Genomic DNA, 26,124 nt, shown 5'->3' with positions numbered 1-26,124 from the left:
ACAGTAAAGATTTGTTTTCTTATTGGGAAGGTATTTATATCTTTTATTCAGAGATTCTTGGTCCAAATTCTGCTGGATGAGTTCTGGATGTGGAATTGGTTAATGCAATATATAAAATATTGTATGAGAAACAGTATGCTTTTCACACAGCATTTCAAACCAGGACCTCGTGTGTTCATTTGGATGTAGAATGTCAAAATTTATTCTAATCAAGATTCTTGAGAGGGCCCTGTTTTATCCCAAGAACTAAAATAGTGGAAGAACTCAGCAGGCCAGGTAGCATTTATGGAAAAGAGTAAATAGTTGATGTTTTGGGTCAAGACCCTTTATCAGGACTATCCCAAGGTACCACCTTTTTCTTTATAGACCTGTAGAATCTCATATTCTCCTTTACTTTATCCACCAAAGCTTATCCTGTGTCCTCATTTTGCCCTCACTATTCTTTGTTAAGTATCCCTGTATAAGACCGCAGGACTAGACCATTCAGTTTATCGGGTCTGGGCCACTATCTGATCGCGGCTAATTTATTTTCCCTCTCAACATCATTCTCCAAACTTCTCCCAATAGCCTTTGACACTCTTACTAATTGAGAACCTTCCAGCCTCCATTTTGAATACACTCAGTAGCCACTTTATTAGTTACCTCCTTGCCTAATAAAGTGACCACCGAGTGCATGTTTGTGGTCTTCTGCTGCTGTATCCCCTCCACTTCAAGGTTTGATGTGTTGAGTGTTCAGAGATGGTCTTCTGCTCATTTGAATTACTACCATCTTCCTGTGTGCTTGAACTAGCCTGCCCTTTCTCCTCTGACCTCTCTCATTAACAAGGCATTTTCACCCACAGATCTGCACACTGGATGTTTTTTGTACTATTCTCTATAATATCTAGACTGTTGTGCATGAAAATCCCAGGAGAGTAGCAGTTTCTGAGATACTCAATCCACTCCATCTGGCACTAACAATCACTCCACATTCAAAGTCACTGAGATCACATTTCTTCCCCATTCTGATGTTTGGTCTGAATGACAAATGAACCTCTAGACTATGTCTGTGTACTTTTTTGCATTGAGTTGCTACCACATGATTGGTTGATTAATTATTTCCTGATTAACGAGCAGGAACCTAGTAAACTAATACCTAATAAAGTGGCCACTGCTTTTATATGTAATGATTTGTTCACCACGGCCATCTGTGGCAATAATTTCACAGATTCACCACCCACTGGCTAAAGAAATTCCTCATCTCTGCTTTAAAGGGACATCCTTATATTCTGAGAGTGTGCTCTCTGATCCTGGACTCCCTCTATTTAAAATTTTCTGGTAGGTTTTGATGAGATTCCCCACCTCCTCATTCTTATAAGGTCCAATGAGTACATGCCCAGAGCCATTAAATGCTCCTCATACGCTAACCCTTTCAGTCCATGGATCATAAACCTCTGCTGGACCTTCTTCAATGCCAGCAGATCCTTCTTTGGATATGGGATCCAAAACTGGTCACAGTACTTGAAATATGGTCTGACCAAAGCCTTTTAAGCCTATTCTTTTTATATTCTAGTCTCTCAAAATGAATGCTAACATTTGCCTTCCTTACTACTGATTTCATCTGCAAGTTAACCTTGAGGGAATCCTGTACCATAACTTCCAAGTCACTTTGCATCTCTGATTTCTGAATTTGCTCCCCAATTAGAAGTGTATGGTCATGCATTTTCTACCATAATGCATCATCATACACTTCCCAATGCTGTATTCCACTTGCCACTTCTTTGCCTATTCCTCTAATCTGTCCAAGTTCTTCTGCAGACTTGGCTTCTACAACTCTACCTGTCCCTTCACGTATCTTTGTATCATCCATAAATTTGGCCACAAAACCATCAATTCTGACATCCAGATCATTAAGAAGTAGCAGACCCATCACTTACCCCCTGTAGAACACCACTAGTTACTGGCAGTCGTCCATAAAGGCTCTCTTTACTCCCACTCTTTGCCTTCTGTCAGTCATCTAGTTTTCTATCAATGCTAGTATGTTTCCTGTAATACCACAGGCTTCTATCTTGTTTAGCATCCTTATGTGAGGCACCCTGTCAAAGGCCTTCTGAAAATCGAAGTAAGCAATATCCACAGAATCACTTTTGTCAATCCTACCTGTTACTTCCTCAGAAAATTCCAATGGATTTGTCAGGCAAGGTTTTTTCCTTACAGAAACCACACTAACTTCTACCTATTTGATCATATACCTCTATGTATCCTGAAACATCATCTTTAAAAATGGACCCCAATATCTTACCAACCACTGAAGTCAGGTTAGCTGGCCTATAATTGCCTGTCTTTTGCCTCCCTCCCTTTTTAAAGAGTAGAGTGGCATTTTCTATTTTTTCAGTCCTCTGGAACCATTCCAGAATATACTACTCTTGAAAAATTATTACTAATGCTTCCACAATCTCTTTAGCTTCCTTTTTCAGGACCCAGGGATGTAGTCCATCTGCAAATGACTTATCTACCTTCAAAGTTTTCAGCTTCCCAAGCACCTTCCCAGGCATTTGTATTTTTATTGCAATATGGTACAGAATTCTCCCAGTCTCACTTTTAAAAGCCTCCAATTTGCTTTTACCTGCAAATGCTCTCCTCTGACCAACCTTTGCAAGCTCAAGTCTAATGCCATCAAAATTAGGCTTTATCCTGTGGACCAGTTTTATCCTTTCCAAACTACCTTAAAAATAATAGTATTATGGTCACTGGTCCCAAAGTGATCCCCTACTGACATTTCAGTCACTTGCCTTGATTGTTTCCCATTAGAAAGTCCAGTGTTGCTCCTTTCCAGTGAGGTTATTTTCATATTGTTTCAGAAAATTTTCACGAACACAGCAAAGTTTCCATGTTCTCACTGTGACTATTTGGGTTTCCCTTGGGTGATCTATTTTCCTCTCTCTTTCCAAACATGCTGGTAAATTAACTGGCTATTATTAATTGCGCCTTAGTTGTAGGATTGTGATAAAAGACAATTAAAGAGCATATGAAAAAGAATAAATTGTAGGTTAACAGGGAGAAATAACAGGGAGCATTGTGGGGAACTGGCAAGAACCAAATGGCCTACATCTGTGTCATCGTAAGTAAATCCCACTTATCTAATGCAGCATTTACAAAATCCTTATGCTTATTTACAACTTGTTAAATAATTTTGTGTTCTCTACTAATGTAGCTGATTAGGACATGAGTTCCTTCAAGAGATGAATGCGACAGTGTGGCCTCTTGTACTCTTCTTGGCTACCGAGCTTTGAATGGAATCAAACCTGCCCTCTGCTCTCTTATCTGTAAACTCTCTTGTTCTGTTTTATTTTTGTTGTGAAGGAGTTTCGCAATCTATCCTTGTACAGGCCTTCAGTAAACCTCATTTTGAACATTGTTGAGATTCAGTTTTCCACATAGTAGGTAACAGTGAAAGCATTGAGGCTTTAGAAAGGTATAACTGGAGGGCCAAAACATGATTTCCCAGTTTAAAGCAGCTCAGTTATCCAAGTTCAAACATGTTTTTATATGCTACAGGGAAGGGTGGACTGTTAAATGATCTTATACTGTTCAATCGATAATAAAGCGATGTGTTTGTGTGGGGGAGGATGGTGGACCACACATACAAATTTTGTAAAGTCAAAATTAGTTTAGAAGTTCAATGGGGGTTGGTGGGGGAGAGTTGCCAGTGAATTCTAGATCCATCCCTTGAATTAAGTTTCTGGTTTGTGCCTGAGTACTGAATGCTAAACTCCGCTTAAGGTGGAATAAAAACAGAATGCTGGAAACACTTAGCAAGTCAGGCAGTATTTGTGGAAAGAATTAACATTTCACATTGAAGGCCACTCATCATATTTCCAGCATCTGGAGCTTTCTCTGCTGTTCTTTTGCCTTTGGCAATGATATTCACCTTGTGCAGGAGCTGCGTATCTTTTAATATTAATGTCTGAGTAATCTGAACAATTTTGATTTTTGTTCAGGACATGAGGTTTCTTCATTTAAAAATACATATACTTCTCCCTGTTGAAGGATTTCAATTGTATGCAATTTTTTCGACACCAACTGAATTTGGGGAGAGTGGAGAGTGAATGTTTCAGATGGATAGGTATCACAACTGAGAGAATGGAGTAGATGGATCAGTAGATCTTTTCCTTTGCGTAATAATTAGTATGTTTGAACATTTTTCCCATTTACTAGAAGTCTCTATTCTCGAACAAATTCTTTCAATGCTTTTGCCTCTGTGACATTGAAATTTACACTTAATTATATGTTTTTTCTATGGTTTGCCCGACCCCTGAAAAGGACATTTTGGTTTCTTCCATAAGTCACACCCTCGCTAAGATGCAATGGATTTCATTCTTGTGTATTTGCCAGTGTCTCTCTACCTAGTGGATTATGAGAACTTGGATCAGATTATCCCTTTAATATTTTTTCTTCATTTAAAAAAAATTCAAATAAGTCCATATTTTTATAGTACCTAATAAATCTAAACGCATACAAAATCTGTTAAATTTTCAGTTCTTTTACATGTTTGGATTCTTTTATGCAGGCCTTAGAAAAAGCAAAAGAAGCAGGGAGGAAAGAAAGGATGCTGGTGAGACAGAGAGAGCAAACAGTATCAGCAGATCACATCAATCTGGATCTTACTTATTCGGTGAGTTGGATATTGAACGACTACTGTTTTCTTAAGGTGTACTTCAAGATTAAAATCTAACTCTAATTTTAATACACATCGCTTTTTACCAGAATGAAGGTTTCCTTGTAAATACATGCATTTAATTAAACATTTAAGAGCACTTTCAACTACTGAAGATCTTGATATCTCGGTAACTTCATCCAGATACCTGGAATGTACTATCTTAGAATAGAGTTGAAACTAGGATGTTAATAGCATTTAGTAAGTGTTTAGATGAACACTTAATTAGGCACAGAGGGCTATGGACCTTTCCATATAATATATCCGCTGGTTAGTGTCACTGAGTTGAGCATCAGTGTCCTGTTTCCATGCTATATGCTTGTATAATTCTGTCTTCAAAAGGAGTTAAATGCATTTATTTGGTTGTTTAGGAATATACTATTAGAGTTGTAATAAAGTAAAAGGCAAAAATAGTACTTTTGAAATTATAATACTTTTGTAAAGTATTAAATTTTTCCATTATATGTGCTTGTGGCTATATTTTCCATAGGTTCTTTTCAATTTAGCCAGCCAGTATGCAGCCAATGACATGTATGCAGAAGCTTTAAATACCTATCAGGTGATTGTAAAAAACAAGATGTTCAATAATGCAGGTAAGATAATTTAAAAAAATTATATGTAGTTTACTGCATGTCTGTATAAAATGTACACATTAGAAGCTGTATCGACAATCAATGTCAATGTTGTGATGATAGGAAACCACAATAACAGTTGGAGAAACTCAATATGAAACAAAACAATCTGATTATGTACATCTAAGCTTTCTGGTGGGTTGGTAGGTGGATTGATAGGAGAAGCAAGAGGCAGGTATCAAGTTAGGGTAAGAACTTATAAAATAAAACAGTGATAGTGCAATACAGAAATATGGTTAATGAGAAGAGGTGTATAACAGGAAGAGGCAGAGCATAAATGATAAGAATACAATAATGCATTGTAAATGGTTAAAGCAGCAAGTCTGCCAGCTGCATCACCATGGCAATTACCACTATGAATAAAACGTGACTAGTCCCCCATACCTGACAACCTGCATCCTAAGTTTCTAAACAAAGTGGCCAAAGGATGGTGGATGCATTGGTTGCATTTTATTCATAAAAAAACTTCAAATCTAAACTTGATGGAAAAAAGGTTTCTGAGGGATAAGGTGTAAGCATTTGGAAAGATAGGGATTAATTAGAGTTAGTCAGCACTGCTTTATGCATGGACGATCATGTCTCACAAATTTTGAAGAAATAACCAAGAAAGGTGGATGAAGGCAGGGTGCTAGACATTGGTATGGACTTCACTTAGGCCTTTGAAATTGTCCATGTGATAGCTGCTATGGAAAGGTAGATCACATATAATCTAGGGAGAGCTAGCTAATTGGATAGACAATTGACCTGACGGTAGGATGCAGAAGGTGATGGTGGAGGGTTGTTTTTCCCAACTGGAAGCATGTGACTTGCAGTGTTTCCCAGGGATTTGTGCTACTTGTTAACTATATAAATGATTTGAATGACAATGTACATGGATGATGACATGGTTAGGAAGTTTGCAGATAACACTGAAGTAGATGGTGTTGTTGACAGTGAATGTCGTTACAAGGATTTACAGTGGGTTCTTGATCAGCAGGCTAAGTGGGTTGAGGAATGGCAAATTAGTTTAATTCAGATAAGTGTGTGGTCTTGTATTTTGGGAAGCCGAATGAGGGTAGGAGTTTTACAGTGAACAGTTGGGCCCTAGGAAGTATTGCAGAACAGAGGGACATTGAACTACAAGTATGTTGTTCCCTTAAAGTGGCATCACAGGTAGACAGGGGTGAAGGTGGATCTTGGCACATTTGGCCTTCATTAATCAGGGGCATTGATTATATAAGTTGGGATGTTGCAAATGTACAAGTATTTGGAATATTGTGTTCAGTTTTGGTCTCCTTGTTATAGGCATGAGGCCATTAAAGCTGGAAGAATTGTAGAGGAGATTTATGAGGAAACTGCTAGGACATGAGGGTTGAGTCAATGAAAGAAGATCAGATTGGGAGTGTTTTCATTGGAACATAGAATGACAAGTGAATTTATGGAGATACATCAAATTATGAGGTACAATGTGCAGTTTTTCTCAGTGTTAGGAAATTAAGAACCAGAAAGTATAGCTTTAAGTTGAGAGATGGGAGATTTAAAAGGAACCTGAGGGGCAACTTTTTCAACCAGAAGATGGTGAGTATATGGAATGAGCTGCTGGAGGAAGTGATTGACTCAGCACATTAACAACCTTTGAAAAGTAGTTTGACAGGTACATAGATAAGAAATGTTTGGAGAGATTTGGCCAAGCATGGGCAAAAAGAACTACTTTAAATGTGTACCTTGGTTGGCAAAGACAAGTTGAGCTGAACAAGCTGCTTCTCTGTCGTATGACTGTATGAAGTGTAATGTGGAAATGTGAAGTTATCACTCTGGTAAGAATTGAAAACTGAAATGTATTTCAGTTATGTGAAACCAATGAATGCTGCTGTCTGGTCACCTCAGATAAAAAGTGCACGGGTTAGCATAGTGGTTCAGTAAACCATTAGTGCGGTCAATAAAGCATTGATCTTTATTACAAACGAAATGTAATACAAAACTAGGAAGATCTTGTTACCACCATACAGGGCTTTAAACAAACTATACTTTGGAGTTCTGCAGAAGAGAGAGATGACTTCTATTGGAGCAAGTTACTTAGTGGGTTTGAAGGAGTAGATCCTGAAATTGTTTGGGAAAATCCTAAGACCAACATTTCCTGCTGAAATGTACTGCATGCTTGGGCTAAACTGGATTATACACCAGCCAATGATTTAAGATGTCAGCAGGAAAAATAATTATCCCTGAGGCATCCATAGTCGTCATCATATAGAGATGTACCTTTTAATTAAGGAGCACTTTTACCTCTTCTGTAGTCTGTTGTCATCCTTATCTATCTGAGTAATCAAATGTAGATTTTGTGTAATGAGTGAATCAAAACCAAGAATATGCCACCTTAAAATTAAACTTGTTAAAAAATGCAGAAAACAATTCAAATGAAGAATATGAATCATGAAGCACTTCCTAGGATATGACAGGTATAATATTAATTTATATATTTAAAGGAGATCGATGAAAGCATTAATTCAAAAGAGCTGTCCTTCATAGTAAAACTACAATAATGAAATTGACTTGTCCTTTTATAAAACTTTAAAAGGTTAAGCATTTTAGTATGTGCCAATGGAATTTTGATATCTCTTCTAAATTATAAAATTTTCTGATAGGTCGGCTGAAGGTAAATATGGCAAATATTTACTTCAAACAAAGGAATTACCCTAAGGCAATAAAATTTTATCGAATGGCACTGGATCAGATATCAAGTTCCCACAAGGAAATGAGGTGTGTATGAGTGAAACTAAAATATTGAAGCAGTTCTTTACCTAACTGCATGGCAGCCCCTATGTAAAGATTAACTATTTGCTTTGTCCAATTTTTCCTGAACCAAGAAATGTTGACTTGATTTCTCTTTGTGGTTCACTGTCAGAATTTTGGCTGATAACCCCTCTGTGAAGTATTTGATGCTGACACCCTTGTTTCTGGGCTTAACTATACTGGTCAATTTCCTACCTTTTCTACCTTCTACTTTGCACCTCACCCAAAACATATCCAGATCTGTGCTATCCTGAGACCTGCTCTCACAGCACCCCAGGTTATGTTCACCTTCACTGGCTTCTCTTCCTTGAACAATTCTAATTCATTCTTCCCAGTAGTCAGAAATTTTCTTCTGAAGTACTTTGCCTTTCTATTTCTCACTTCTGACCAAGGTTTAATTTGCTTTCTAATGCCTCCTCCTTAGCTCATCATCAATTTAGGAGCAATTGTATGAGGCAATAGTGGAAATGTTTCTACTTCAAGTGCGCTATGAGAATGCAAATTTTCACAAAATGGGAATCCTGACCTACAACTTGTATAAATCATGTAGTTAGGTAGCATGGAACGAAGGTTGGTACAGGAAAACAATTTATTTTATTGTCTCTCATTTTCAGCCAATGCACTTAGATGCCTATAGTGAAGTGAAATTTGTTTTTATATATGCTGACAACTGAAGTAGAGACATAAGTGCTACAATTAACGAAATAGCAAGCCTTTACTTAATTATTTAGTTGAATGTAGAACTCAATTTAACAAAGATCAAAGTAAATTTATTATCAAAGTACACGTGTGACACCATCTACAACCCTGAGATTCGTTTTCTTGCAGGCATACAATGTAAATCCAAGAAAGACAATAGAATTATTGAAAGACTGCACCCAACAGGACAGGCAAACAACCAAGATGCAAAAGACAACAAACTCTGCAAATGCAAAATTTAAAAAATAGTAATAATAATAAAAAATAAGCAATAAATATCGAGAACATGAGATGAATGTTCTGAAATGTTCTTGAAAATGAGCCAATAGTTTGTGCTGGGCTCAGTATGTGCTGGTACAGTTCAATGATGGGGCAAGTGAAGCTGAGTGAAATTATCCCGTCTGGTTCAAGAGCCCGATGGTTGCGGGGTAATGACTATTCCTGAACTTGGTGGTGTGGATCCTGAGGCTCGTACCCACTTCTTCAAGGCAACAGCGAGAAGAGTGCATGGCCTAGGTAGTGTGGGTCCCTGATGGATACTGCCTTCTCGCAACAGCGCTCCATGTAGATATCCTCATCAGTGGGGTGGATTTTTACCCATGAACTGGGCTGCATCCACTTTTTGTAGGATTTTCCTTTCAAGGGCTGTGAAAGTATATGTCAATATACTTTCCACCAGTCATCTCAAAGTTCAAGTTCAAAATAAATTTTATTATCATATATAACCCTGCGATTTATTTTCTTGTGGGCATACTCAGCAAATCTATAAGAGGTAACTATTACAGGATCAATGAAAGATCAGCCAGGAGTGCAGAAGACAACAAACTGCAAATGCAAATATAAATACAGTAAAGAGCAATAAATAATGAGACCATGAGATAATGAGATAAAGAGTACTTGAAAGTGAGATTGTTGGTTGTGGGAACATTTCAATGATGGGGCAATAGTTTGTGCTGGGCTCAGTATGTGATGGAACAGTTCAGTGATGGGGCAAGTGAAGTTGAGTGAAATTATCCTTTTTTGTTCAAGAGCCTGATGGTTGAGGGGTAGTAACTGTTCTTGAACCTGGCAGTGTGAGTCCTGAGGCTCTTGTACCTTCTACTTGATGGCAGCAGCAAGAAGAGAGCATGACCTGGGTGGTGGATGCTGCTTTCCTACAGTGTTTCATGTAGGTGTGCTCAGTGGTGGTGAGGGCTTTAGCTATGATGTACTGGGCCAAATCCACTTCCTTTTGTAGGATTTTCTATTCATGTTTCCATACCAGGCTATCATGCAGCCAGTCAGTATACTCGCCACTACACATCTATAGAAGTTTGTCAAAGTTTTACATGTCATACTGAATCTCTGCAGACTCCTAAGGCTCGTGAACATTTTGGTTTCTTCCTCCTGAAGTCAGTAATCAGCTCTTTGGTTTTGCTGACATTGAGTGAGAGGCTGTTGTTGTGGCACCGCTCAGCCAGATTTTTAATCTCCCTCCTATATGGAACAAGAGATCTTTATTTATTATGTTAATTTCAGAGTCAATGTATGGCTCTGTTTATAAAATTAGGATGCTAGTTTTTCTGTTGGAATTGTTTGAAGTTAGTATTCAAAGGTCTTAGAATATTAAATTTGCAGATAGTACTTTTTGCAAAAATACATACTAATGCTTTTATTGATGACTATGGAATGGTTATATTGGCAGGTGGTCAGATCAGCCATGATCTTATTGAATGGCAGAGCAGGCTTGACGGGCCAGATGGCCTACTCCTGCTCCTATTTCTTATTGTTCTTATATTCTTTACAGAATGGAAGAACTTAAAATAAATAGCACTTTTATTGCATTATTAAAATTGCAGTAGATATTTCAAAGGAGTGTTATCAATCAAAATTTGATAACATTGTGGAGTACAGATGACAAGCATGCTCATGTAGGTGGGTTTTAAGGAACTCTTGTGTGAGAGAGAGAGAGAGAGAGAGAGAGAAGGCTAGATAGGAGGAGTAACATTGGAGAGAGCAGTCGTCAAAGAAGGAATTCCAGCACAAAGAACCCCATTGTTTGAGTGAGTAAAATCATGATTTTCTGGAGCCAGCATTAGACACAAAGATTCTACAGTACTGAAGAGCTTAGGGGCTATTTTATTTCTTCTATTGCAGTGCTAAATTTTCCTTGAGAAGCTACTGGCATTTTGTGCTGTTGTAGTCCGTCTATTAAAAATCCAGTTAGATTGGGAATTTCAGGAAAATGTCCCTGCTTTGAGGATTGAATTATGATATACTGTAAAGTATAGTAAAGGCATCCGTTAGTCTTGCAAGACCATGGATCTGCGCCTGAAAAGTCTTCACTCTCCAGGGCGCAGGCCTGGGCAAAGTTGTATGGAAGACCAGCAGTTGCCCATGCTGCAGGTCTCCCCTCTCCACCACACCAATGTTGTCCAAGGGAAGGGCATTAGGACCCATACAGCTTGGCACCAGTGTCGTCGCAGAGCAATGTGTGATTAAGTGCCTTGTTCAAGGACACAGCACACATTGCCTTGGCTGGGGCTCGAACTTCAGGTCGTTAGTCCAATGCCTTAACCACTTGGCCACGTGCCCACGTGGTATACTGTATGTCCAAATTAGTATGGTGTGTACATGGAGGGGAGCTTGGAGGAGATAGCCTATTTTCCTGTTGCCTTAAGTGTTTGGGTGGTAAATGTATTGAGGCCCTAATAAAGGAAAAAGAAGTGCATATCAGGTATAGGCAGTTAGGATCACTTGAAGAATATAAGAAAAGAAAGAGAACACTTGAGAGAGAACTCAAGAGGACAAAAATGACACGAGGTTGGTTTGGCAGACAAGGTGAAAGAGAATCCCAAGGGCCACACTAAGTGGCTACTTTGGTAGGTACACCTGTACGCCAGTTTGTTAATGCAAATATCTACTTAGTGAATCATGTAACAGCAACTCATAAAAGCATGCAGACATGGTTAAGTTCATTAGTTGTTGAGACCAAACATCAGAGTGGGGAAGAAATGTGATCCAGGTGACTTAACTGTGGAGTGATTGTTGGTGCCAGACAGGGCAGTTTGAGTATCTCAGAAACTGCTGATCTCCAGAGATATTTATATATAACAGTCTCTAGAGTTTACAGAGAGTGGTGTGAAAAGCAAAAAACATCCAATGAGTAGCAGTTCTGTGGGCAAAAATACCTTGTTAGTCAGAGGAGAACGGCCTGACTGGTTCAAGCTGATAGGACAGTGAGAGTAACTCAAATAACCACGGGTTACAACAGGATGGGTGCAGAAGTGTATCTCTGATTGCACAACATGCCGAACCTTGAAGTGGATGAGCTACAGGAAGTACCTAGTAAAGTGGCTACTGAGTGTATAGCTATATTAATAGCAAAAGGGTAGCTCTTAAAGATCTGTGTAGTAATCTATGCATGAAGCTGAAAGGGATGGGAGATATTTTAAGAGTTTTTTGCATCTGTATTTACTTAGGAGATGGGCACAGAGTCTATAGAACTGAGAAAAAAAGAGTAGTGTGGTCATGGACCAATTCTGGATTATAGAAGAGGAAGTTGTCTTGAGACAAATTAGGGGAGATAAATCTCCATGCCTACAAGGTGTTCCCTTGGAACTTGTGAAAAGCTAGTGCAGAAATTACAGGGACCCTGGCAGAGGTATTTAAACTGCCCTTAGCCATGGGTGAGGTGCTGGAAGACTGGAGGGTAGCTAATGATGTTCAGTTGTTCAAGAAAGGCTCTAAGAATAAGCTGGGAAATTCTAGACTGGTGACCTGTAATGGGTAACTTACTGGAAGGTATTCTAAGCACTGGGATGTATAAGTATTTGGATAGAGAGAGCCTGATTAGTGATAGTGAACATGGCTTTGTGTGTGGTAGCTCATGTCTAACAAATCTTATGGAGTTCTATGAGGAGGTTATCAAGATAACTGATGAAGGGAAGGCATTGAATGTTATCTAAGTAGACTTCAGCAAGGCCTTTGACCAAGCCCTGCATGGCAGGCTGGTGCAGAAGGTTAAATGGTGTGACATTCAAGATGAAGTAGTCAATTGGATTCAATGTTGCCTTGGGGTGAGAAGTTGGAGAGTGGTAGTAGATGGTTGTCTCTCTGATTGGAGGCCTGTGACTGTTCATCATCTATATTAATGATTTAGATGATAATGCAGTAGACTGGATCAACAAATTTGCAGATGACACCAAGCTTGGGGTGTGGAGGGCAGCGAGGAAGGCTACCAAAGCGTGCAAAGTGATCTGGACCAGTTGGGAAAATGGGCTGAAAATAGCAGATGGAATTCATTGCCACAGACAGCTGTGGAGACCAAGTCATTGGTTATATTTAAAGTAGAGTTTGATAGGTTCTAGTTTAGTAAGGGCATAAAAGGGAGAAGGCAGGAGTGGGTTGAGAGGGAAAATAAACTAGTCATGATTAAATGGTGGAGCAGACTTGATGGGCTGAATGGCCTAATTCTGCTCCTATGTTTTATGACAATTATAATTTGCTGAACTAGGAACCAGTTTAAATCACTGAATACAAGAATGATGAGTAAATGATTCGTGCTAGGACAGGAGCAGCAATCTTTGGGCTCACTCAGTTTGGTGTATACAATGTGGAACACTGGCCAGGAGTACATTAGAATACTAAAATCTACAGAAAGCAAAGACAAGATTTTAGCAGAACACATGGGAAGGCAGAGTTGTGCAATACACAATGGAAGTAGATGGTTATCCTACAAATATTTTCTGGAAAGCATTCCTAGGAGTCTAAAATGATACCCCAGATGCAAACAGGAGATTTGGTTCTGCTGATTGTGTGGAAAAGGATGCTTTCAGTGCCAAGAAAAGACTTCTCTGAAGGAGACCATAGGTGATTGCCTCATTCTTCCCAATAATTGAATAAAACTTCTCATCTAGTGATGATGAACAGCTGAAAACTTAAAAGCAGTGATTAAGTCAAGGGAGCTTCCTGAATGCTATGCTACCTGATTGCTAGTTCAAACGACAAATATAATTTAATGTCAGGTACAAACTTTTAGCTAATTACAGGATTTCATTTTATTTAGTAACATTTTTAAGCTCTTGCAGGTTAGAATATGCAATACTGAATGGTAATTTAATATTGATTGTTACTTATTCATAATTAATATGTTTCTACATATTACAATATGTTTTTGAACAGGATTAAAATAATGCAGAACATTGGTGTTGTTTTTGTCAAAATGGGACAGTACTCTGATGCAATTACGTCCTTTGAACACATTATGAGTGAAAGCCCAAATTTAAAAACCAGCTTTAACCTTATTCTGTGCTACTTTGCCATTGGTGATCGTGAAAAGATGAAGAAAGCATTCCAGAAGCTGATAATGGTCCCACTTGGTATTGATGAAGATGACAAATACATTCCGCCAAATGTAAGTAAGTTAAGTATTAAGTGGTAATAAGGTTTTGAATGTGTGCTGATTATCTGGATAAACTGAGCAGAATTGTACTGTAAAATATCAAAACTAATATGAATGTAGAAAATGGAAATAATGCCTTTACATGGATTATCATTCAAGATTTGTGGGCTAAATTGGATATTTGGCCCTACTTTTAAGTAAGATTGCTGTGGTAGCAATAACTAATATTTGCTGATATCTGTAAAGCTACTAATCTGTGTATTAGAATGAATAAAATGTTATTGTTTCATTTTCAAAAGGAATAGCAAAAGTTAGTGTTTGTCAAAATATTTTTGATATCACTTTAGAGAAATTACATAGGCTTTACAAATTTTTTATTTGTATTTTATTCATGTACGCAGTCTACTCTGGATAACTCAATCACTTTTTAATTAAAATTCTCCAGTAATTACTCTTTAGTTAGGGTTTTATAGTTATATAACTGCCCAGCAGATTATTGGCACCCAATTGCCCACTATTGAGAACATCTACCATAAACGCTGCCTGGGCAGAGTGAAAAACATTATCAAGGATGCATCTCACCCTAACCATGGACTTTTTACTCTCCTCCCATCCGGTAGGCGGTACAGGAGCCTCTGCTCCCACACCGGCAGACACAGGAAAGCTTCTTCCCTGAGGCTGTGACCCTGCTGAACCTCACATCACAGCACTATTGCACCCATATCGTACTGTCTGAGTACTTGTATATTTGTGTGCTGTAGCACTTACTTTTTATTCACAGTTATTTTGTAAATAACACTATTCTTGGCATTTCTGGTCGGATGCCAACTGCATTTCATTGGCTTTGTATCTGTACTCGGCACAATGACAAAGTTGAATCTAATCTAATCTAATCTAATATAATAATTACTCTATAGTTAGGGAGTCAGACAGGCAATTCTGTGGATGCAGGAAAGAAACATGGATGGTAGTTTGCTTCCCAGGTGCCAGGGTCCGGGATGCTTCTGATACCCTGAAGTGGGAAGGGGAACAGCCAGAGGTCATGGTACATATTGGTACCAACGACATAGGTAGGAAAAGGGAGGAGGTCCTGAAAACAGACTACAGGGAGTTAGGAAGGAAGCTGAGAAGCAGGATCGCAAAGGTAGTAAAATCTCAGAATTACTGCCTGTGCCATGTGACAGTGAGTAGAGGAATAGAATGAGGTGGAATTGGAGCAGGGGGACAGGGATTCAGATTTCTGGATCATTGGGACCTCTTTGGGGGCAGGTGTGACCTGTACAAAACGGACAGGTTGCACGTGAATCCGATGGGGACCAATATCCTGGCGGGAAGGCTTACTAAGGCTATTGGGGAGAGTTTAAACTAGAAGTGCTGGGGGGTGGGAACCGAACTGAAGAGACAGAGGAAGAGGCGGTTGGCTCACAAATAGAGAAAGCTTGTAGGCAGTGTGAGAGGGAGGATAGGCAGGTGATAGAGAAGGGACGCACTCAGACTGATGGTTTGAGATGTGTCTATTTTAATGCAAGGAGTATTATGAACAAAGTGGATGAGCTTAGAGCATGGATTAGTACTTGGAGCTATGATGTTGTGGCCATACAGAGACTTGGATGGCTCAGGGGCAGGAATGGTTACTTTGAGTACCAGGCTTTAGATGTTTCAGAAAGGACAGAGAGGGAGGCAAAAGAGGTGGGGGCGCGGCACTGTTGATCAGAGATAGTGTCACAGCTACAGAAAAGGTGGACGTCGTGGAGGGACTGTCTACGGAGTCTCTGTGGGTGGAAGTTAGGAACAGGAAGGGGTCAGTAACTTTACTGGATGTTTTTTATAGACCACCCAATAGTAACAAGGACATCAAGGAGCAGATAGGGAGACAGATTCTGGAAAGGTGTAATAATAACAGTGTTGTCGTGGTGGGAGATTTTAATTTCCCAAATATTGATTGGCGCCACCCAAGTGCAAGGGGTTTAGATGGGGTGGAGTTTGTTAGGTGTGTTCAGGAAGGTTTCTTGACACAATATGTAGGTAAGCCTACAAGAGGAAAGGCTGTACTTGATCTGGTATTGGGAAATGAACCTGGTCAGGTGTCAGAACTCTCAGTGGGAGAGCATTTTGGAGATAATGATCACAATTCTATCTCCTTTACCATAGCATTGGAGAGGGATAGGAACAGACAAGTTAAGAAAGCGTTTAATTGGAGTAAGGGGAAATATGAGGCTATCAAGCAGGAACATGGAAGCATAAATTGGGAACAGATGTTCTCAGGGAAATGTACAGCAGAAATGTGGCAAATGTTCAGGGAATATTTGCGTGGAGTTCTGCATAGGTACATTCCAATGAGACAGAGAAAGCTTGGTAGGGTACAGGAACGGTCATGTACAAAAGCAGTTGTAAATCTAGTCAAGAAGAAAAGAAAAGCTTACGAAAGGTTAAAAAAACTAGATAATGATAGAGATCTAGAAGGCTAGCAGGAAGGAGTTTAAGAATGAAATTAGGAGAGCCAGAGGGAGCCATGAGAAGACCTTGATGGACAGGATTAAGGAAAACCCCAAGGCATCCTACAAGTATGTGAAGAGCAAGAGGATAAGACATGAGAGAATGGGACCAATCAAGTGTGACACTGGGAAAGTATGTATGGAACTGGAGGAGATAGCAGAGGTACTAAATGAATACTTTGCTTCAGTAATCACTACGGAAATGGATCTTGGCGATTGTAGGGATGACTTAAAGTGGACTTGAAAGCATGTAGATATTAAGAAAGAGGATGTGCTGGAGCTTTTGGAAAGCATCAAGTTGGATAAGTCACCGGGACCAGATGCGATGTACCCCAGGCTACTGAGGGAGGAGATTGCTGAGCCTCTGGTGATGATCTTTCCATCATCAATGAGGTCGGGAGAGGTTCTGGAGGATTGGAGGGTTGCAGCTGTTGTTCCCTTATTCAAGAAAGGGCATAGAGATAGCCCAGGAAATTATAGTCCAGTGAGTCTTACTTCAGTGGCTGGTAAGTTGGTGGAAAAGATCCTGAGTGGCAGGATTTATGAACATTTGGAGAGGCATAATATGATTAGGAATAGTCAGCATGGTTTTGTCAAAGGCAAGTCGGATGTAGTGTATATGGATTTCAGCAAGGCATTTGATAAAGTACCCCATGCAAGGCTTATTGAGAAAGTAAAGAGGCATGGGATTCAAGGGGACATTGCTTTGTGGATCCAGAATTGGCTTGCCTACAGAAGGCAAAGAGTGATTGTAGATGGGTCATATTCTGCATGGAGATTGGTGACAGTGGTGTGCCTCAGGGATCTGTTCTGGGACCCCTTCTCGGAAGTGGAGGGATGGGTTAGAAAATCTGTTAATGGCACGAAGCTTGGGGGTGTTGTGGATAGTGTGGAGGGCTGTCAGAGGTTACACCGGGATATCAATAGGATGCAAAACTGGGCTGAGAAGTGGCAGATGGAGTTCAACCCAGATAAGTGTGAGGTGGTTCACTTTGGTAGGTCAAATATGATGGCAGAATATAGTATTAATGGTAAGACTCTTGGCAGTGTGTAAGATCAGAGGGATCTTGGGGTCTGAGTCTATATGACATTCGAACCTGCCACGCAGGTTGACTCTGTGGTTTAGAAGGCATATGGTGCATTGGCCTTCATCAACTGTGGGATTGAGTTTCGGAGCTGAGATGTAATGTTGCAGCTATATAGGACCCTGGTCAGACCCCACTTGGAGTACTGTGCTCAGTTCTGGTCGCCTCACTACAGGAAGGATGTGGAAACCATAGAAAGGGTACAGGGGAGATTTACAAGGATGTTCCCTGGATTGGGGAGAATGCCTTATGAGAATAGGTTGAGTGAACTCGGCCTTTTCTCCTTGGAGTGACGAAAAATGAGAGGTGACCTGATAGAGGTGTATAAGATGAGAGGCATTGATCATGTGGATAGTCAGAGCCTTTTTTCCAGGGCTGAGATGGCTAACACGAGAGGGCACAGTGTTTTAAGGTGCTTGAAAGTAGGTACAGACGTCAGGGGTAAGTTTTTTACGTAGAGAGTGCTGAGTGTGTGGAATGGGCTACTGGCGACCGTGGTGGAGGCGGATACGATAGAATCTTTAAGAGACTTCTGGATAGGTACATGGAGCTTAGAAAAATAGACGGTTATGGGTAATCATAGGTAATTTCTAAAGTAAGGACATGTTTGACACAGCTTTGTGGGCCAAAGGGCCTGTGTTGTGCTGTAGGCTTTCTATGTTTCTAATTAGATAAGACAAATTAACAGAGGATCACACACAAAATGCTGGAGGAACTCAGCAGACCAGGCAGCATCTATGGAATAGAGTATGGGTTTTTTTTTCCTCTTTTTCTTTTGGTTTTTGTTTTGTTTATATATATATATATTTTTTTTTTTTTCTTTTTTTTAGTGTTTAATCTCATTACGAATTTGGAAGTCTTTTATATCTATGTTACTTAAAATTCATTTTATATATGCTGATGAACATTTTTCCAATCTCTTTGTACCAACTTTGTTATTGAGTTCATAATTTTGAAAAATTAATAAAAAGATTTAAAAGGAAAGGAAGGAATAGAGTAAACAGTCGATGTTTCAGGCAGAGACCCTTCATCAGGATATTAGTTTTTAATAATGGAGAAATAATTTAAATTAAGCAACTGCATGCGTAATATTCCTAATATACAAATTAAAATGTTATTGCTTTGCTAATAACTTCAGCCTGAGCTTTGCATTAGAAAGTAGCCCTCCATGCCCTATTCTACTGTGTTAAATTGGTAGAAGATTGGAAGAAATCAAGAATGTTGCTCTTTTTGTCCCGCTGTCTATCTGAATTCCTCATCTACATTGTCCCTGCAAGTGGTATAGAGGGTGGGGGGGAGGGTAAGAGAGCCCTGGTAGAGTAGGTTCTGTTCAAAACGTGCTTTATACAGTTGAATGTTCCTGTCTTTTTAAAGCAGGAAATTTGCAGCTGTGAGTGATGCAGTGGGATATTTTCTGATATTTGAGAGAGTTGGATGTACTCTGAAACTAGAGGACAAATGGTAATGAGTGATTTCAAATTGAAGTTACCGACTTTGGAAGTCAAGCTATGGAGGCTTTTGGCGTCTACATACATGATTAAATGCTGCCAAGCAGTTGTTTGGATTAATTAGGTCCCCTCTGAGACTCCATGCCTTTTCTTAAAACAGCTGCTTAAGTGCATTTGTTTCATAGGTCAATTGTATTTATGTTACAGGAAAAGCCCTTACAGCACTTGCATCTTAAATTTTGAGTTCTGTGAATGCTACTAAGTTTAGAATTATTGACTGATTTTAATCCTGAACCTTTGAATGCATGCACTTTATTATTGTAGAATCAACTTATAACTTAAATAATAAAGAAAAGGAAGTGAGCATATTTATTTACCTAAATTTTTCTTTTGTTGATTGTTTATTCATGTCCCTTAGATCCAACATGAGATGACAGATCATAATGCTTATTTTCTTCTCCTAATTTAGTGCTGTAGATGCAGATCATCTAGTCATTCAATTTTCAAAATCCATAAATTTTCTTGAGGTGATTAATAAATAAGCAGTGGGTATTGAGTGTATCAGTGGAAATATTAGAAAATGAGTTATTTGTCTGGTCTGATCAGTATAAAGCCTATTCTAAGACTATTTTATTAGCAGATATTTCTCCTATACCTCTTTTCCCTCAAGAGTTGTAGTTCATTCATTTGACATTCTATCTGTTCCTATTCTTGTTTCGATTGTTCCTTCCTATTCTAGTTTGCATAGTTTCCTATGTTATTTTATTCTTCACAGTCAAAGCATTTACCCAGAAATTCATTCCCTGTCAACTAAATGCACTAACAGCTGTACATTCCACTCCAACTCCAAATTCAGTTCCTTTAACTTCAATGAAACTGAATTTTAGAAGCAGTTTAGAAAGCACGTGCGCTGCACTATAGCCTGTTTTTACACAAGTAAATATATTTTTCATAAACCATTATCTGGTTTCTCTCAGTCACCAATTTAGTAAATTTTGGCACATTAAAATTGACTAGATTAAAAGTACTCTCAAATCCAAATTTTTTATAATCCATTAATCATTCCATACATACAAACCAAATATTAGACTTCTTCCAATAATTGTAATGGAAAATTGAGATAATTGGCATTTTTAGAAGTGGGCCATGTATATGTAGGTCATAAAAGAACAGATATCACATTGGTACATGCAGTGCACTCCCACTGTAAATAAAGAACCAAGCAAAGCAATGTGGAGTACTGATTTGACACAGCCAAGCATTTTGGAGCTTGACCTTCCTTTAACTTTGTATGATCATGCACGTATTCATAGCAGGAAGAACTCCCATCCCTTGTCTTTACTATTTAAAGGAATCAGCAGCTGTATACAATTGATTGTTACTGATTTCTCATGGCTGTTGCTGCATTTCTACAATTGTGTGACTCTTTCTATAGTTATTTCAAGTTGCAAGGTTGTCAAGGCCAAGACCTTTTGCTGCTCGCATGCATTTGCCTTTGGGAACACCTTTCAGCCAGAGTGTTGAAGGATAGGTTTTCATATCTGGGTCTCACAAGGAAAGATGAGCTGTCTATTTTCCAGTAAGGACAGCCTTGTTGAAATTTATTGTGAGCTGTAACTCCAGCCCTGGTGAGCAATGGACCACCCTGCTAGAGACAAGGAGATTAAGGCATCACATTATTTCTGGAGTTGATATATTTACAATATCTCATAGCCTTCTGTCCAGTCTTGTGATTTGACTAACTACATTAAATGGAACTGAATTCAGTTAATTTTAATAGAGGAAGTAATATTATGAAAATGGACAAGATTAACAATAGATCACCAGGACCTGATAATCTACTTTACAGATTACTTAACCAAGTTGTCCTTAAAGTAACAGATCCATTACTGTCATTTTCCAAAGTTCTATAGACTCCAGAATGGTTTCAATAGAGTGGAGGGTAGCATAACTCCACTATTTTTAAAAAAAAAAAGGAAATACAGAAAAAAATAGGGAAATATATGGCTTAAATGCTGGAGACCAGTTTTTTTTTTAAAGTGATGGCAGCGCTCTTAGAAAACAATAATAGAATTAGGCAAGCTCAATGCAGATATATGTCTGACAATTTTTAAAGATATAAGGCAGGAGCTGTGGGTGTATTTAGAAAACACATGTTGATTTGCTTAACATTCAGCAGGAATTCCCGATTTGACAAAACCTATGCTTCTAGTTATTTCTCAGCATTAATATATTTTAATGCAAACACGTAGGCTACATTTATTCAAGGTTGTTTCAGGCCAACGTACTTGTTTCTTATCGAATTGGATTTTATGTCCAAATCAGCGAGAGTGCAAGATCACTGCAACAATTCTGATGGCTTTAGGGAGTGAAGTATTTTTAAATACCTCTCCGTTCTCCCTTATAACCACAAGCCCAATGATAAACAACCCACTAATATTCTAAAATTTGCATCCCTGAATTTTCTCCTGACTTAATTATTTTACTCTGTGATAAGTAGCATTTTATAATATAGCATGCATCTATTTCAAATCAAGCATGTTTCTTTGAAAACTGTTTTCGAATTCTCTAGGATGATCCACATATGAATCTAGTAATGGAAGCTATCAAGAATGATCCACTCAGGCAAATGGAGCGAGAACGGTAGTGTACATCTGTTTTGAAAATTAACATTTTAAAATTTGCTAACTCTGGAATAAGGGAATAATGACCGAATTCAATGAAATCATAGCAAGATTGTCATTTCAGTGTACTTGTCACTTATACCATATGCTGATAACTGAATGGACAAACTGCTCACTGTTCTGTAGAAAACAGATCATAGTCCTTTGTAAATATTTATATATTAATACCACATTACTAAAAGGAAGTCATGTATAAAAATTGTTTTGAAAGGAAGACAAATGCAGGGCAGCTCACATTTTCAAACATTTTTGTGGCTTCCTTTTAGAGGAGTTTGACATGAAATTTAGAAAGAAATCTTAAGGCACCCTTTTAGATTATTCTACAATATTTAGAGATTATATTACAGAACTGAAAGTAACTATGTTTTAAAAATATGTAATTTTGCAGGAAGGCAATGGCAGAGAGATTTATTATGACTGCAGCTAAGTTGATAGCACCTGCAATTGAACCATCTTTTGCTGCTGGATATGACTGGTAGGGAAAATCAATTCAATTTAGTACTCTAGACTGATTACTGTAAGTAAATAACTGCAAGAGATCATTATATTGAAAACCCTGGATTAGCTGAACATTAATATTTACTCTCAAATACAAGGTATTGGTCTCATTAATATAAAAGTTGCATTATTTTCCAAGAGAAGAGGCACTTGCTAGTTAAAGCACTTTGTGATGCTTGCAATATGTAGAAATTGTAATAGATGAATTGATTCTGGGTAAAATGCGCTTACGTAACATTTTACTATATGTGTGTAAAGCACGTATTACCAGAATGGGAATGGCAAACATTGAGTTCTTAAATTTTGATTAATGCTCTGGATTGGAGCTGTAAGTAAATCCTGATAACGCACCTATTAATACTCTTGCTCAGACTGGTTAGCATTCTGAAATTCCAGCAAACCTGAGAATCTCAATCAGGGCTGTGGACCATAATTGGACTGGTATTTCAGTTGCTCTTTGCGCTTTAGCCATGATGAAAAATTTGACTGGTTGGGATTGCTTTCTATAGAATGGAGAAGACTGAAGTGAAATTTAACTGAGCTGGATGAAATAATGAGGAGCCTAGCCAAAATAAGGGGCCAGGTTCCCTTAACAACAAAACAGGGTGTTAAGGGAATACTTGAGAGGGCCGAGGGAGAGCTTAAGATTTATTTTGTATTTCAGAAAGTGATGGGTTGAAACAGGCATAAATATGTGGGATGCACTTGAAATTACGTAATATATAATGGACCAAAAACTAGACTGATACTTTTTAGATGGTACATACATATTGGGTTATTTGATGCAGTGGTCCCCAACCTCTGGGCCGCGGACTGATACATTGCCGCGAAGAGTGCAGCGGTAGCCGGAACGCACCCAGCACATTTTTAAGAAAAAAGCCGAAATAAACAAGCTAATTAATTAGGTATTAGCTTGTTTATTTCAGCTTTTTTTCTTAAAGATGTGCTGGGAGCATTCCGGCTACTGCTGCACCGCTGCATTCTTCGTGGCAATGTACCGGTCCGTGGTCCAGAGGTTGGGGACTACTGATTTGATGTCCTCCGTGGTAAATTTCTAATATATATAAAATTAAATAATGAAATGAAATCATTTTCTATGAACAATGATTTGAACATTCTGATAGTTAGAAAGCTGATTATGAGCTTTAATGAGTACTGGACTGTTTTCCTCAAAGATGAGAAAGTCTGCAGATGCTAGAAATCCAAAGCAACACACACGAAACGATGGAGGAACTTAGCAGGTCAGGCAGCAGCAATGGAAAAGAGTAAAGAGTTAATGTTTTGGGCCGAGACTCTTCTTCAGGACTGAGAAGGAAGGGGGAAGATGCTAGAATAAAAAGGTGGGGAGGGGGAGAGGAAGGAGGGTAGCTGGAAGATGATATGTGAAGCCACGTGGGTGGGATAGGTCAAGGACTAGAGAAGAGAGAATCTGATAGGAGAGGAGAGTGGTCAGTTGGAGAAAGGGCAGGAGGAGGGGACCCGGGGGAAGTAAGGCAGGTAGGAAGTGAAAGGTGAAAGTGGGAAATAGAGGAAGGAGGAATAGATTTGTTCATCAGGAGGAGAAATCGATATTCATGCCGTCAGGTTAGACGGTACGCAGATGGATTGACATGTCAGAATGAGAATGGAAAATGGAATTAAAACGTTTGGCTTCTGGGAAGTCCTGCTTGTGGCAGATGGTGCGGAGGTGCTTGATGAAGCAGTTCCCCAATATACGACGGGTCTCACCAATGTAGGGGAGACCACATCAGGAGTACCCTACACAATAGACATCCCCAGTAGATTCGCAAGTGAAGTGTAGCCTTATCCGGAAGAACTGTTTGGAACCCTAAATGGAGGTGAGGGAGGAGGTGTATAGCCAGATGTAGCACTTGGGCTGCTCACAGGGATAAGTGCCTGGAGGGAGATTAGTGGGGAGGGACAAATGGACAAGAGAATCGTGGAGGGAGCGATCCCTGCGGAAAGCCAGGGGATGGGGGGAGGTAAAGATATGTTTAGTAGTAGAATCCCTTTGAAGTTGGCAGAAGTTGCAGAGGATAATGCAGGTGAAGAAGCTGATAGCTGGTAGGTAAGGACAAGAGGGACTCTATCATTATTATGGCGGTGAGAAGATGGAGTGAATGTGGATGTACAGGACATGGAGAAGATGCAGGAGAGGGCGGCATCAATGTAGAGGGAGGGAAAACCCCATTCTTTGAAGAATGGGACATCTCTGATAGCCTGGAGTGGAAAGCTGTGTCCTGGGAACAGATGCCACAGAGGAGGAGTAACTAAGAAAAGAGAATAGCACTTTTACGAGAGATATGGTGGGAAGAGGTATAGTTGAGATAACTACAGGAATCAATAGGTTTATAAAAGATGTTGGTTGACAGTTTGTCTCCAGAAATTGAGACAGAGAGATAGGGAAAGGGGAGTGGTGTGTCAGAGATGGACCATGTGAATTGGGGGCTAGGTGGAAGTTAGAGGCAAAGTTGATAAAATCAACAAGCTCAGTTGGGTGCATGAAGCAGCACTAGTGCAGTCATCAATGTAGTGGAGGAAAAGTTGGGGTATATACCCGGGGAAGGCTTTGAACACAGGCTGTTCTACATAGCTGACGAAGAGGCAGGCATAGCTGGGGTCCACGCAGGTGACTTTCTCGAGTTTGGAGAAAGTGTGAGAGGCTAATGGAAAATAGTTCAGCTGGAGGACCATTTCTGCCTGACAGAGGAGGGCAGTGGGGGAGGGGGATTGATTGGTTCTTTCGTTAAGAAAGAAGCGGAGAGCTTTGGGGCCTTCCTGATGGTGCCAGGGAATTGAAAATTATTGAGGAGGTCCAGGAGTGTCACAGATGTAGGTGGGAAGGGACTGAACCAAGTGGGATAGATGGAATTCAGATATGAGGACATAAGTTCTGTCGGGCAGGAGCAGTCAGAGATAATAGGTCTACTGGGACAGTCTAGCTTGTGGATTTTGGGCAGGAGTTAGAAGCGAGCAGCAGTGCATGGAAGGGGAACTATGAGTTTTGTGGCAATGGATGGGAGTTCTCCAGAATGATAGTGTCAGAGACAATTTTCTGATGGTGTGGAGTGTGGGTCCTCCTCGAGGGATAGGTATGAAGCATACTCTATGTTCAGCTAACCAACTTTGCCATAGCCCATCTCAACACAATGTAATCATAATTTGACCATTGTTTGAAATCCTCATCCATAAGTTAATTGAATATTTAATATGAAAAATAGGAATTATGTACATGAAAACCTTGCGACACAGCATGACTTAGTGGGAAGCCTAAGAATACTAACCCTGAGATGGAGTCTTTTCAAAATAAAAATAATTTTGTGCTCTGGTACTGACACTTTCACAGTGATTGATATATATGTTCTCCTTGTTCTTCTTCCCTTCCCTCTAAGCATGAAATATATGAGAAGAATCTGGATTTTAAGTAAATCATATTTGATCACTAATTTTTGCAGGTGTGTGGAAATGGTTAAGACTTCCCAATATGTTGAGCTAGCTAATGACCTGGAAATTAATAAAGCCATCACTTACCTGAGACAGAGGGATTTTAACCAGGTATCAGTAACTTTGCTATTTCTGTTGAATTCTTGCAAACTCTTCAAAGAGATTCTTAGGGTTTGAAATTTTTAAAAATTCAATTATTTTTGAAGAATTAAAGTTGTTAAAAAAATCAGAATGCGCCACCAATTTTATGTATTGATCATTTTAATTTTGATAGTTTGTTTATTACTCCTA

At 39.2% G+C, this 26,124-nt stretch overlaps 1 protein-coding gene across 1 annotated transcript in view; it reads left to right on the top strand.

Moving 5' to 3' along the window:
- The window catches only part of ift88 (intraflagellar transport 88 homolog), an 82,684-nt gene that overhangs the window by 16,140 nt on the left and 40,420 nt on the right, over window positions 1-26,124 (top strand). The window contains exons 9-15 of the mRNA XM_072263068.1: window positions 4,550-4,654; window positions 5,187-5,289; window positions 7,950-8,064; window positions 13,960-14,191; window positions 21,780-21,850; window positions 22,280-22,366; window positions 25,845-25,944. Coding sequence (XP_072119169.1) covers window positions 4,550-4,654; window positions 5,187-5,289; window positions 7,950-8,064; window positions 13,960-14,191; window positions 21,780-21,850; window positions 22,280-22,366; window positions 25,845-25,944 — 813 coding nt within the window. The remainder of the gene's footprint in view (window positions 1-4,549; window positions 4,655-5,186; window positions 5,290-7,949; window positions 8,065-13,959; window positions 14,192-21,779; window positions 21,851-22,279; window positions 22,367-25,844; window positions 25,945-26,124) is intronic.

Source organism: Mobula birostris, chromosome 7 (assembly GCF_030028105.1).
Source record: "Mobula birostris isolate sMobBir1 chromosome 7, sMobBir1.hap1, whole genome shotgun sequence".
In the NCBI taxonomy this organism is placed as follows: domain Eukaryota; kingdom Metazoa; phylum Chordata; class Chondrichthyes; order Myliobatiformes; family Myliobatidae; genus Mobula; species Mobula birostris.
Note: the sequence above shows the minus strand (reverse complement) of the source record. Positions and strands in the feature narration are given on the sequence as shown.